The sequence below is a fragment of the Melozone crissalis genome, unplaced genomic scaffold, assembly GCF_028551555.1.
Source record: "Melozone crissalis strain CALT ecotype California unplaced genomic scaffold, PUWL_Pcris_2 ptg000006l_1, whole genome shotgun sequence".
Taxonomy (NCBI): Eukaryota; Metazoa; Chordata; class Aves; order Passeriformes; family Passerellidae; genus Melozone; species Melozone crissalis.
Window position 1 is genome coordinate 14182905 of NW_026535784.1, and position 13730 is coordinate 14196634.

A 13730-nucleotide genomic window follows, 5' to 3' on the forward strand; every position below is an offset into this window, starting at 1 on the left:
TTGAAGACATTCCTTTATCAGCAGCATCATAAAATTAAATGTATAAAATTAATATTACTTAATTAAAAGCTGTGATGATGTGGTTCTTTTAAAAAATGTGTTTCTTTCCACGTGGCTGATCCGCAAGGATGAAAAATTTCACCACTAATTACCAGTCTGCCAAAAAGTTAGTAAAATGGTGAAATAATCACTTGTTCAGAAGGAGAGACTGCTGTAAGTACCTCCAGGAAAAGCAGAAGTACCCATCCAGAGCAGGTTTGCAGGCAGAGCCCACACTTGTAACTTCACCTCTTTCTGTTGCCCAGTTCTCCTCTTTTGGTATTTTAAGTTCACCCACTGAAATGGGTTATGCAAAGTGCACAGTCAGGTGCTCAGAAAACCGGTATTTGTCACTGTAACTTATTTGTAGATCAATGAGTAATTTTTTTTCTAGTCTATAATTATATGCATGTGGTATAGTTGAACCCATACTCATCCATGTCAAAAATATAACACCATTGAAGTCGGTCTTAATTCTGTAAGTTAGAACAAGTTAAATGTGTTAGATTTTATGTCGTTTTTTTCAACTCCAAATCTTATACTAAATAATTAGGATTGAAACACATCTATAAACAGCACATGGAAAACTGTCATTCTAATGGATTTTTTTGGAGGTTTTTTATTTCTGTTTTAACCTGCTAAAACTCACTCTCAACCAAGTTTGTTCTTTGCAGAAGACAATACAGGATCCAGTCTCTGGTTAATAAAGTGTTGCAGGGCTTCTACTGCCAAACCTGCTCTATTCAGAAGATAAATAAATCAGCTGCAATGGGCCTGGCACGGTACAAACTGGGCAGAGAGAGGATGGATGCGAAGGAGGATTCATCCTCTGAATTGCAGCAGAGAATATGCACAGAAAGAACTAACAATTTTAGGCTGGTTTTTTTTGTGCCTCCCCGTGGTGATGCCAGAGTGCAGGCAGGAGCTGGGGGAAGCACTAATCCAGGAGCAGTGCAGAGGCGTGCATCCTCTGACACCTGCGTGCTGCAAGGGAAAGCCCTTCCTTTCTTCTCCCCCAGGAAACAGGCCAAACCTCTGTGTCTCCAGAAAAAGAACTTTGCGATGACTTCATCTCTCCAGAGCCCCTTCCACAGAGAAGGAGACCTAGCAGCCCTGTAATCTTGTCCCTATTCCTTTTCCAGTGTGGTAACTGCAGAGGAAATGGATGAACTGAGCAGCAGCACCTCCTCGCCTGCTAAAAGTATGGTCACAACACGGCAGAGCTGCCAGGGTGGGGGCAGGATTTCATCCTGCACAAACAGTTTGCTTTTTGCAGCCCCACTGTGGGCACAGGTACACTTGCAGACCCACAGGGCACACACACAAGTGTGCAGCTGAGAAAAAATAATAACACTGCATCCCAGGTGCTGTGACCACAGGCAGTGCTGCACTGGCTGCTCAGCAGCAGAACCTAAAAGAATGTCAGAGCCCCGACTGTCCCCACTGCCTGCAGCTCTGCTATGGGGACAGGCCAGCTCCCAAACCTGACCCTAGGATCTGCTGTGCCTCTAACGGGGCTGCTGTTGTCGGGGGCTGTGCCTGAAAATTCCACCTTAAATTGGGCTGTGCTTGAGGGAGAATGACACAGGCAGTATGGTGTCATTTTTCTTTACCAGCGTTAATAGCTCCCAGCTGTAACAACTGAAAAAGTAAAAACAAATAAACCCTTTTTATTTCCACTCAAGATTATTCGAGTAATTTTTATTGAAAATATAAGATCTACAAAGCCATGGATACCCAGCGTGGAAGAACTCATTAAGTTAGCACATTCATCTTTAAAAGGAAAATTTCAGGTTGACCTAAGGTACAATAATGTTCAATTTAAAGTCTCGTTTTTCCTTCTGTAAGTTTCAAATCTCTTTTCATTAGGAGGTTCTGTGCAAGAGCTGCTTGTCATGAAAGGAAACACTTTACAATCCATGAATGTGTTCATTATATAATAAATGAACAGCAACAATATACTAGCCTCTTTTTTTTTTCCTGTTAACAGTCGTGTGTTAAAGTAAACTCTTTATTTTTTTTTCCATGATTTGGAAATTAGTTACATATGCACCAAAGGAGCTAGTAATTTCTGCTGCTTGTCAGCTACACACAATGAGTATATTGCTGTGTGCTTTCCCCAACAATGAGGATTTTAGTAATATGCAAGGTGTATAGAATGTAATACCAAAACCTGCATCACAGAAAAGGTTAATTGTTTTCTTATTCAGCTGCCAGAGTTGATAACCTTAGGCCCCTCCCCAGAGCCAAAGTAGGGGTGGCCATCCATTAGGTTATGTAAATTAAATGTATACGTTTCCTTGTTGGCAAGTTCCAAGCAGTAAGCGAGAGTGCAAACAAGGATCTGTAAGCTGCCACAAAATGTATTCATATTTCTACTCCGTGTTGTAAGAGCCAAAGGGAGGACACGTATGTCAGATGTTGAAAGAACAACTGAACCTTTGCTTTTGATCATTATGGTCAGTCTGTCATGAGGTCTTGTATCTGAATGCTAAAAATGGCACCACACTTGGACATCCCATAGCCTTACACAGTACGTTTGTGTTTCCCAAGCCACTGAGCGCTGGTCTCACAGAGACCCTGACTTTATAAGCTAACAAAAAATAGATTTGGGTGCTGAAGAATCCAAGGGAGGGCTCATACAAAGACAATTAACCCTCGCACCAAAACCTAATTTCATGATTTTACTTAAAGCCACACTGAATCAGTTGTGAGAGGGTGAAGATATAAATACACCTCTCTGCTTCATCCGTAAGAAGGTGGACAACTGACCATTTGAACAGAGGGTCTTGAAACAAAGCTTAGTTGTCCTTTAAACAATGAGAAGGAGAGGCATACATAAATGGTCACCAAGGCACAATATGACAAAGGTGAAGAGTCCCTGAGACTCTGGTCTGGGTCTGTACCATTCCCCTCCTTATACAAGTAAATGAGAACATTTAGGAAAATATAATACAAAATCTCTTACAGGAAATATAGACTACACTTGCTAAAATCACTTCCCTAAAAGTGTTTATAGCTTTTTTCTTTTTTTTTTTTCAATTTTTTTCTTTTTTTTTTCTTCTTTTTTTAATTTTTTTAAAAGACCTTCTTTAAACAGATAATGCAAAGACTGGTCCATTTTTTTCTTACCCGGCAAGCCAAGCTCTAATGACTTCACTAAGCAGAAGTTGTATTAAAATACATCTTCATAGTATTGCTACAATTTGGGTAAATATGTTCTGAACAGCTTGATGAGTACTAAATAAACTTTGCTGTTTTACAGCATACATTTTAATTTTTTTGCACTTTTTTAAGAATAGAAAATGCAATTATAGTGTGCAAAAGAAAAAAAAATTAATTATCTTCTAGCTGAATACTGTAATTTTAAGCCATGCCTTCCATAAGAATGTATTGACATGTGTAAATAGAAGAGAAGAAAAAAAAATACAAGCAAACAGAGATTTCATTTCCTTGCAAGGAAAGATTAACTATCACAAACTGGATCACTTGAGTTCTGTATTCTTCAGAGAAAGAAATGAAAACAACAACCCATAAAACCACTGAAATGCTTCAAATGTCATCCACTCCACGGTAACAGGTTAAAACTGCCATGTTGCTTTCTACTGCTCCCGTTAACATGGATAGAATGATTTGCTGCTGGTTGGATATTGAATACAAAAAGCAAAAGAAAGTTGAGATCATCCCACATGAAGTCATTATTAGAGCTGGCTTTTCCCCCATTTTGAAGTACAGTAGTGACTTGTAAATACGACCTTTTCTAAAGATCATTTGAGATTTGAACATTTATCTGCCTGCTTCACCCAAACAACAACTGCTGAAAGAATTTACTCTATGGAGCCCACTATACAGCATTCAAAATGTTTTGGGTTTGGGGTTTTTTCATGAAAAAATACCACAAAAAGTAGTTTTAGGTTTTTGTATCTCTGAATCACTAACACATTGTAGATTTCATTTATTCTTCCATGTTTGAAAATGGTTTCTGCAAAATCAAAATAAACTGTCAAACTCCCTTACGCCATGCTTCCAACAGTTTGAATTTAATACTTCTTGAATGGAACGACATAATTTATTTCCTTTAATTTGCAGGATGGCTACATCAAGCTAGCTTTAAGTCACAACTGTACCTAACCACAGTTCTCTGCAGCAAACCCATGATTTACAATATCTAATATTGTGGTTACAGTGCAGGGAACCGTGGGTAAGAAACCTCCATGTCAGAGTATTGTGGTTGGGGTTTCCCGGAAGAGTGGCAGTTGACACCTCTGGAATATTCATATATAAGTGCTTCAGTCAGATGGTCCTGAGTTGAGCAGGTAACTCAGGCACTATGAGAGCCTGGCATTCAGTCTGCGGGAATGTGTGTAACCTCCGTCACTCGAACCGCTCTGCAAACTGTAGTGGTCTTCAGCATCACTGGCACTTCCAATACTGTCCATTTCACCTGGAGTAAACTCCATTCCTTCAATGTCTACTTCTAAAGAAAACATAAGAAGGCACATTTTCAGAAAGTTGTAGTGACTAGTCATGGGCCAGTGTCAATCAACACCTGAATCACACTTCAGCTGCAATAATTATAAAAAAAATAAGAACTGGCACAGTAATTCCTGAGGAAAGGATCATCTTGTCCACCTGAGAATTAAAATTCCTTCTGTCCTCAGCGACATAAATATACTCCATGACATCAACACCTGTGGCATTCACATTCTCTGAACAGAGAGAAATAATTCTCTCTCTCAGGTTTTTTTCTGGAGATGCGCAGAGGGAAAACAATTTTTATCTCTGCTTGCTGCTCCTAGTGTTTTGCAGATACAGAATGTGTTAAGAAGATTGTTTACCTAAAGAAATTTAGTAATTAGATTCTGGTAGAAATTGTTTATGCCAATTAGCCTATCAGGTCCAAGCTGTGTGGACTGTCAGTCTGCAGACAGACACGAGTTTTTCAATTAGTAGTAAGTATAGTATAGTATAGTATAGTATAGTATAGTATAGTATCTGTCTTTAATATAATTGTAATGTAATATAGTATAGTTTTAATAAAGCAATTGTTCAACCTCCTAAATCAATAGAATCGGATACCAATCATTCCCGTGATGGGGGCACCCTGCAACTTTGATAAATACCAAATGTTTTCCCAGAACTCTTCCAACCTGCAGATTGACACTGATTTAGAAAACAGCCAGCCCTCAGAATCCGTCCTCCTGCAGAACTGTCCATGGTAATTCCAGCCATGCAGGTGTTGGCTGCCCATGGTGTGACCACCTGTCCCCAGGTAACTGCCCCAAGACTATCCACTCAATCCCCCTGGGCCCTGAAACAGCCAGCCTGAGCAACTGTTCTGCCAGAAAAACTTCCAAATGGGAAAATAAGAAATGGCAACAGCCAGCTTGACAAGCTGTCTTAAATGAGAAACAAATGCACAGAACCCTTGGTGATCGTTGCACAGAAAATGTTTTAAAATTTCACAATAAATGATGTGAAAATAATTTATTCACACAAATGAATTAGGCTAAATAAGATTTTTTTCCATGAGAAAATATTATGACAGCTTTACCAATAATTACAGTAAAAATTCAAAACATTAAATGGTAACTATTAAAAAAACTGCCAAAAATACATGCAGGAAAAATAGCTTTAAAAATACACACAATATTAACAGCTTCAAAACTGATTAGGAAAAATAATAATTTCAAAGAATGTGAAAAAGATGCCTTAATTTTTTACTCTTCAAATCACATTATGTTATCATTTTGTCTGGGTTTTGTTGAAAGCTTGATTTTAGTTCCAAATGACATTTCCTTGTTTCCCTGCTTCCCTTTTCCCCCGTGCTGCTGCAGGCCCTTTGGGAAGGGCTGCCTGAGTTACCTTGTTCAGAGTCAGTGGATATTGTTGATCCCATGCTGTCAGTGCGGATTCGCTCCATGCCCTGCACGGAGAGCTGCTCCAGCCTGCGCTTGAGGTAGCGGTGCTCCCGCTGTAATTGTTCTTTAATATTCAGAGCTTTTCGGTCCTGTTCTTCCAATTTCTTAAAGGGAGAGAAACACAGTGAACTGGCAGTCTGTACCCATAGCAAAGCATAAGTAACTTAAGGTCTTCTCATAAATAGTAATTTCAAAGCATTTTAATTATTTTAATTAATCAATATAAAGTTAAAGTTAAATCGAAAATTTCGATTTTTTTAGTTAGCATTCTGTAGAGGTCAGTACAATTTTAGCAGATTGAATTTGTTTCACAGTAAGATATATGGTTACAGGGGAAAAATAATTATAATTTTAAAAAAATCCCTCAGAGACTCTCTTGCCACTAGCTGACATTCCCTGGCTAAGACCAAATTATTGTTGCCTTGGTTGTGGGGAATATTTAAATCATTTTATCAGGTGAAACCAGCATCATCTTTGATAACTCGAGCACAGCTCAGGTTTCAGTGAGAACATAATGCATCTTTAGATGAGTCTCTTAGTCCACCTATCACCAAAGAAACCATCGTGAGCCTCTGAATGTTCTCCCTCCTACCGTAGGCCATGGAAAATTTTAGCATTTAAAATGCTTCATTAACAATAAGCAGCATTAATTATATATAGAAGGAGGAATTTACTAACAACTCTCTTTATTCTTGCTCTTTTTTTTCCTTGAACTTCTCCAGAGCAAGTATGATAATTCTGTGATAACTACAAAGTCGGTGGTATTAATTCAGAATTTCTCGGCAAACAGCCTGTGAAAGGATCCTTCACATATCTACCTAAAATCTCCCCTCTGACAGAATAAAAGCAGGTATTAATTTTGCAAATAAAAAGAATGCTTCACACCCGATAAAATGGCTGCACTGTTGGTCCAAATACAGTAACAGGAATAAAGTACCTTTTTGTACTTGAACTGAGCCCTTCTCCAAATCACTGCTAGCCATTTAAAAAAACTGACTGCATAATTAGGGAAAAATTTGTAAGAGTATGATGGGATTAAAAGCGTGAAGGATACACAAATCAAAACACCTTTTATTATTAAAAAAAATTATCTATCTGATGCAGTAAATTACAGGTTGTAGCAGTAAAAGCACTCATAAGAGTGAGCAGATTTCTCTGTGAGCTGTGTTTACATGATCACTGAGATTTAGGAGATGTGCAGGAGTGAATACAGCTGCTGAAGTCTCCTCCCTGCCGTCTGAATGAACCTAGCCTTGGTTTTATGAGGAGAGCAGGCTGGGACAGTGCACAGCAAAACACAAGCAAAACCCTTTCAGAGATCTTGCTGTTCCCATGCAAGCCTGAAATAAAAGTGTTTGAAAATAATTGACACCCTTGAATGGGGCAGTTTCCTGGCTCAATGAAATCTACTTTCTTCCACCACATTTTAAGCCCCCTCCCAGGCAATACACTCTGCAGATAATCATCATAGGTGGATACACAATGTTATAATAGGAAAAGGGGTTGGTACATCCATGTACACAACAAACCAAATGTGCCCAATTGATCAGACTTCCTTTTCCTGTATTTTCCTGGCTGCAATCCTAAACTCTAACAACTATTTTAGGAAAGAACTCAGTGATTCATATCCAGGAGACTCAAAACCATCTAGTCTTTCAGAGCAGATCTCAATATATGGGGGGTGTGTGTGTGTGTGTGGGTGTGTGTGTGTGTGAAAAGTTGAGAACTAATAACTGTGCTGAAAATGCCAGCTGGGCACGGGCAAGCTCTGGCAGGGCAGGAGAGGGAGCTGACCTGACAAAAGGGGAGCAATTAAATGCCAACCCAGTTTGGGCAGGTTCAGTTAAAATCTTAAAAAGAAAGTTAAACTTCAGTCTGGGTTTTTAGAAGTCGAGTACTTGGTGCTGTGCAAGAGAGATCTGGAAAGAATCTGTTCCCAGCTTTTTTTATCAGCAGCTGAAATGGTAACTGCAGGGCTAATCTCGCACACTCGCCACTTGTAAAAACACTTCTTCAATTTGTATGCATAAGCCCATCATAGGGGGGCAGCCCAAGACAAAAACCACATGCAGTGCCTTTCATGCATGTTAGCCTGAATTATAAACAAGAGGCCAAAATCTCAAATGGTAAAAACAGGGGTTGCCCAGCTGGAGTAAATGTGCTTAGAAGTGCTGAAAAAGTAGCTCTGTAAACTTGTTCACAAGAATGGTTTTGCTTAGAATAATCTTTATTTCTTCATATGAATCACACCCACTTCTGTAACAGCAGTGAATCTTAAAGCTGTGCATCAGCAGGATGTTCTCCAAAATATTCCAAGATTACTGGCAGTGTTCAATTTTGCCTGACACTTTTCTTGACCTGTTTCTCGGTAACACTGAAAAAATGCCAGATGAGTAATTACAGTCCTGGACACAGCAGCAGAAACCTGTTCTTTAACTTTTACATTTGAATACCTCTTTGTCTTATTTCTGCATATAACCCTGTTCCCTGAAAACAATGACAGTGAAAATGGGAGTGAAGGTGTCTTTGGAGAGAGAAGGCCTGAGAAATAATTTCCTTTGAATTACTTGTGCAAATGTAGAACCCGCACTGCTGCTGGATCATAGGTGAGATTTAAGGCTGTTTTTTGTTTTAAACTTGTAGCAAGGGGAGCAGCAACTAACAGGAGATTGCATTTAATTTTTTATTTCATTTAAATGAGAACCTGGTCAACAAAATGTTGATGGGGTAAGGCTCACTAATAGATATGATACTTTTGATTCCATTATTTTTTTTATCATTAATGGATCTGGCTCTTTTACATTTTAGTAAATTCAGTACAATGCTACTTTGCTTGGTTCTTAAAAATAAATATATTAATTAAAGAACAGCTTTGATAATTTTTTTAATTATAGTGTAAAATAAAGTAAATTATAGTGTATTAAATACACTAGTTAGCAACTAAGAAATCACAAAACCACTGTTTTATATATCTGAGATGCTAAATTGCAAACCACTAAACTTTGACACTGTGACTGAAATCCCTGCAAGTAATAAAGGCCAATAAATCCAGAAGATGGGACATATGGATATGGATTTTGTGTGAAAATTTGTTTCCTCTCTATGGATACACATTCTGGAAGATTCTCCCTTGAAAGAAATAAAAACATGGATGAATGTTTTTACCTTGATATGCATCTTAGCTCTTTTCAACAGACTTAGAGTGGTGTGTCTGGTGCTGTCCGGCCCGAGAGGCACAAGCTGTTTTAGCTGTTCCAAATATAGCCGGAGTTTAGCCCGCCTGCAATCATCAAAAACCAAGAGTTGTAGTGGAGTTGCACCCGACCAGAATCTCCTCTATGCAAACACCATCTGTTTGCAGGATCTCTGCTCAGAGCTCGAGTCAGCCGTGGCTTCCTTTCCCCTCCCTTTGGCAGAGTTTCAGACTGAAAGGTCACTTGAAATGCAGTAATGCTGCTTGGCACACTCACACAGGAGCCTCATACCTGTGTTTCAGAGCACTTTGCTCAGCCTGCTCAGTCCCATCTTAACCAAAGGGGAGTATGCTCAGAGATCTGAGACATCCAGGCAGGGCTGCACACAGCCTGTGGCTGGGTAAGGCAAAAAACCTGGGATTTTGCTCCAATGCAGGGAATTCTGCAGGCACAGCCAGAGCTGTGGGCAGCTGCAGACCCTGATCCCCCTCTCCCCATTCCTATCCCTGCCTGCTGCAATAGGACACACTCCAGCTATGCAAGCCAAGGGCATCCATGCAGCTCCTCATAGCTCAGAGTTGTTTCCAGCCATGGTTTATCGATGCATTTTAACAGGGAAGTCCTGATGCCCCTTCTCCTCCCTTCTACTGACCCACAGCCCCCTCAGAAGGAGACAGTTCTTCCTCTCACTGCACTGTGTTTATTATAAACACACAAGAAGAGACACTTCCAGCCATATTCCTCAACAACAGGGTCCTGCTTTCTCTGTTACTCCCTTGCAACTAACACTACTGCTGCTCTCAACAATCTCTCCTGCACTACTGCCATATCTATCAGTAAAAAGAGGATGAACAAAGTACTGTTTCTACAAATATTTTCCAAACTAGAAAGCAGCTGGTGATACAACAGTCCAAGGAAGAGTTGCTTGACCTATCCAAAACAAGGCAGTGGCAAACCAAAGAACTGCATGGGAGTGTGTTTCTGCAGTTACATCCTAAAGAAAATCTCTCCTGGTTTTAATTCACACCCCTTGAACAGGAATCCACACAGTTCTGCAATGAGAAATGGCTGTGGAAGTGCTTCCATGAATAACTGCTATCGTCCCTTCTGCCAGCCTGTTACAGGCTGAGCAAAGCCATGACCTGGAGCTGGCATTGCCCTCACAGCCATAAGAGGAACTGAAGCAGATCCCAAGAGTGAGGTGAATAATCATCTTTTTCAAATTTGCTCGATGCTGCATTAAGGAAACAAACACTGCAGGGAATTCAACACTTCTGGTCAAGAATGAACTTTTTTTGAACAATGAGCTCAGAACCGCAGTCCAGCATCGATGTTTGAAATGGACAAACATTCTGGGGCCCAAACACTCTTCAGCAGGGTTTAATATGCACCAAATGACAAATTAAACATTTGTAATTGGAATGATTAGTGCAATGTGAAAACAATCTGAGAATTAACATTGATAAAATGCAAAGCAAAACAGAATTAATACCGAACAGCAATGACTACATAGTCACACATGTAGTTCTCTCTGCCTATAAATCAGCAGTGTACTAGCTAAGAAACCACAAAGCATTTCCACAAAATTTTAAATTTTTTCTTCAAGCCACTTAGAGAAAAAAGATTTTTGGTAAAAATCTGATTCACCAGAGAAAACTGACGACAGACTTTAGGTCTGGGGTTTGTTTTTAAATACAAGGTTCTAAACTTAAGCATCAAAATGCTTTTATTTAAACAACACCAACAAAGATTGGCTGAAGCATTCACAAAAAGAGCCCAATCAGATTCCCTGAGGCTGCTACTTTAAACTGGAATATCAATCTTTAAAATACTGAAATACTTAAATTAGGGACTACTGATATTTATACAGAAAATCTTAACCAGGCAAATTTTTATTTCTGTGTCTGTAATCTCTAACAACTACCTGGGGTAGTTGCATTTTAAATACAAAAACTTGTGTCAGGGAATCAATTCAAATAATCTTCTTGTTTTCTAAATGGCCTCTGAACACACCCACATGAGCCTGTTTCACTTAGCCCAACCTGGATGCAACTGTACTTAGACTGATGACAAGAAAGTGGGGACTGAAGATGAAGGAGCATATGGGAAGGAAGAGGAGAAGAATGGTACCAAATAGTAAATAGAGAGGTAGACACCTAGAAATAGAATGAGCAATATACTCGGAGCAATTAGAAGTCTGATAAGGAATATACAGAACTGTTGATCTGAGATTTACTTACTATTAATTCTGGAAAACATTAATGAAACCAGACTACATAGTGAACTTATCTGCCTCCTGCTATTTGAGGAAAGTCTGCTTACCACAGGGAGAAGAAAGCAAGGCTTTAGTGCACTTCCTTGCCATCAACTGGGGAGTTCACAGAAATATCACCAAGGTTCAGGGGCATGGCCATGTGCCTTTGTAAAGCACAAACTCTTGAATGTTACCTGCCAGCCCAGTAGAGCAGGACTTTACAGAAGTGCCAGGAAGAACATGGGACTGAATCTAAGAAGAGTATTTTTAAGTGACCAGTGAGAAGAATTAAAGGGGCTGAATATTAACAAAACTGCTTTAAGGCTTTTCCAGTACTACCAGCTGATACTGATAGCAGTAAATGTAATAAACACACTTGCTGAAAGACCTCCTCTAACTTCACCTTTTTTTTCTTAAAAGGACTTTTTCTTTCATCTAATTACTCAACACCTATGAATCCATTACAGATTTGAAAGCAAAAGCTTTACATAGATCTTTACATAAATGCAGACATGTTTATGTGACTAATTTGTATATTATAATCGATGGCATAGATTGTGAATGTACAAAAAGAAAACCAGCCCACCACAACTCCTCTATTACTGGAGTAAGTATCCCCACGTTTTTCATCTTGCACATCTTAGAAAAAAACTGTAAGAATGTAAGAAAACATTTCAGGCATGTTACATTAACAGATCACACCAGCAGGAACAAGGGACTCAAACTTCACAGCAGATAAGTTGTCTCGTACAGACTCTGCCAGCACTAATTTCTCTCTTTTTCTGCAGGGACCTGACAGCTTTTGCTTTTCCTCAGCTGCCTGTGACCACAGGAGGAGGGAAAGGCACTCACAGAGGTAATCACAGCCAGAGCTGCTTTGTGTTTTGCAGCTCACGCCTTAAATTCCACCTAAAAAAATAACAAAAAAAAAAAAAGTAAAAAAAAAAAAAGCAGCCTGGTGTCAGAGCAACAGGGTAACAATGTCTGTGCATGAAACATGGCTGAAGCTGGGTCATTATGCTCTGCTCCAGCTTCCAACGCCAGTGTGGTATCTGCCTGGACAGCAGAGCTGACAGAAAAGGGCAATTTCCTCACTTCAGGTGGATGCACAGAAATATCCCCCCCCCCATCACTGATACTGATTTCATCTGGGAAGGCAGGGATCTAAAAAATGCCATCCAAAATCCAAATCAAGCCTGCAGATCTCTGGTTTGGGTGTAGCCCCACATATGGAGAGGTGCATGAGCGCCCAGTCTGATTTACCACATTGTCCTTTGTGCCAGATGATAAAGGGGTTTCAGGTGTTCAAAACTCCAGTGTTTCCCCATAAGCAGGTTCACAGCAGAGTCCTCTGAGTCTACTTTACAGCTCTTCTAGTGCTTGATAAGCCCAGGCTGGTCAGCATTCCAGGGCAGGGGCCATGTCCAGCAGCTGTCTCCTGGTCCCTCACATTCACATAAAGGACAAAGCCACCTGCTGACAACTGACCCAAAGGCTACCAGCAGGAACTGCCCTAAACTGGTATTGAATCCACTTAAGCCATGATGGGCAGTAGAGGCAGGGCTTTCAGAGCCCACGGCAGAATGAACCCTGGAGCCCCACAGCATGGAGGGACAAAGCAGCAAAAAGGGGTAGTAAGACTTTTCCTACAGAACAAGGACATCCACCAGAAGACCATCACGGGAAGACCACTCACTGACTCTATCCTTGGAGACTCCAGTTTGCTCAAGTGTTTGGCTGTGAAAAGGCAGGTTCACTACTTCTCAAAGAAAGGGCTGCCATACAAAGACATATTAAGATCTTTGACCCTAATCAATTTTGTAATTGTGTTAAATGAGTCTATTAAATAATAGTCAATAAGCTTTGCTGCATATCTGAGATCCCAGATGGAAATCCAAGCAGTACACCAAGAAATGGAATACTAAGATGTAGAAAAAAAAAGAAACAAAAAAGTCCATTGTTCACCCTGGATAATCTTCATTCCAAGGAAACTGCAACAACTCCAAGAAATTCCTACAACTACTTGACAGACGGTTGCAATGGGAACAAAATACTTCTCTGTAGGGCTAAATAATACAACAAAGGCAATGGCTGTGGATTCAGAGGTTCAGGGTGGACAGTGGGAAACAAATTTTTTATTGGGGCAGTGGTGAACAACCAGAATAGGTTGCCCAGAAAGGCAGTCCTTGGAGATTCTTAAAGATTTACCCAGACAGAGCAATAAACATTCACAGACACATATCCATGTCTATGAACATGTAAATCCAAAATTGCCTGTAACCCTTCAGCATCTGACTCACAAGATTGCTCCTATTCACGTAC

The 13730-nt window shown here is 39.9% G+C and overlaps 1 protein-coding gene across 3 annotated transcripts in view; it reads right to left on the bottom strand.

Annotated features, from left to right (window-relative positions):
* Positions 1 to 1681: 1681 nt before the first annotated feature.
* MXD4 (MAX dimerization protein 4) overlaps positions 1682 to 13730 on the bottom strand; it is a 39062-nt gene continuing 27013 nt past the window's right edge. For all 3 annotated transcript variants that reach the window (XM_054293153.1, XM_054293144.1, XM_054293137.1), the window contains exons 4-6: positions 9126 to 9240; positions 5905 to 6064; positions 1682 to 4516 (exon numbers count right to left, since the gene is read on the bottom strand). In XM_054293153.1, the coding sequence (XP_054149128.1) occupies positions 4368 to 4516; positions 5905 to 6064; positions 9126 to 9240 (424 nt within the window). In that variant the 3' untranslated portion in view covers positions 1682 to 4367. The remainder of the gene's footprint in view (positions 4517 to 5904; positions 6065 to 9125; positions 9241 to 13730) is intronic.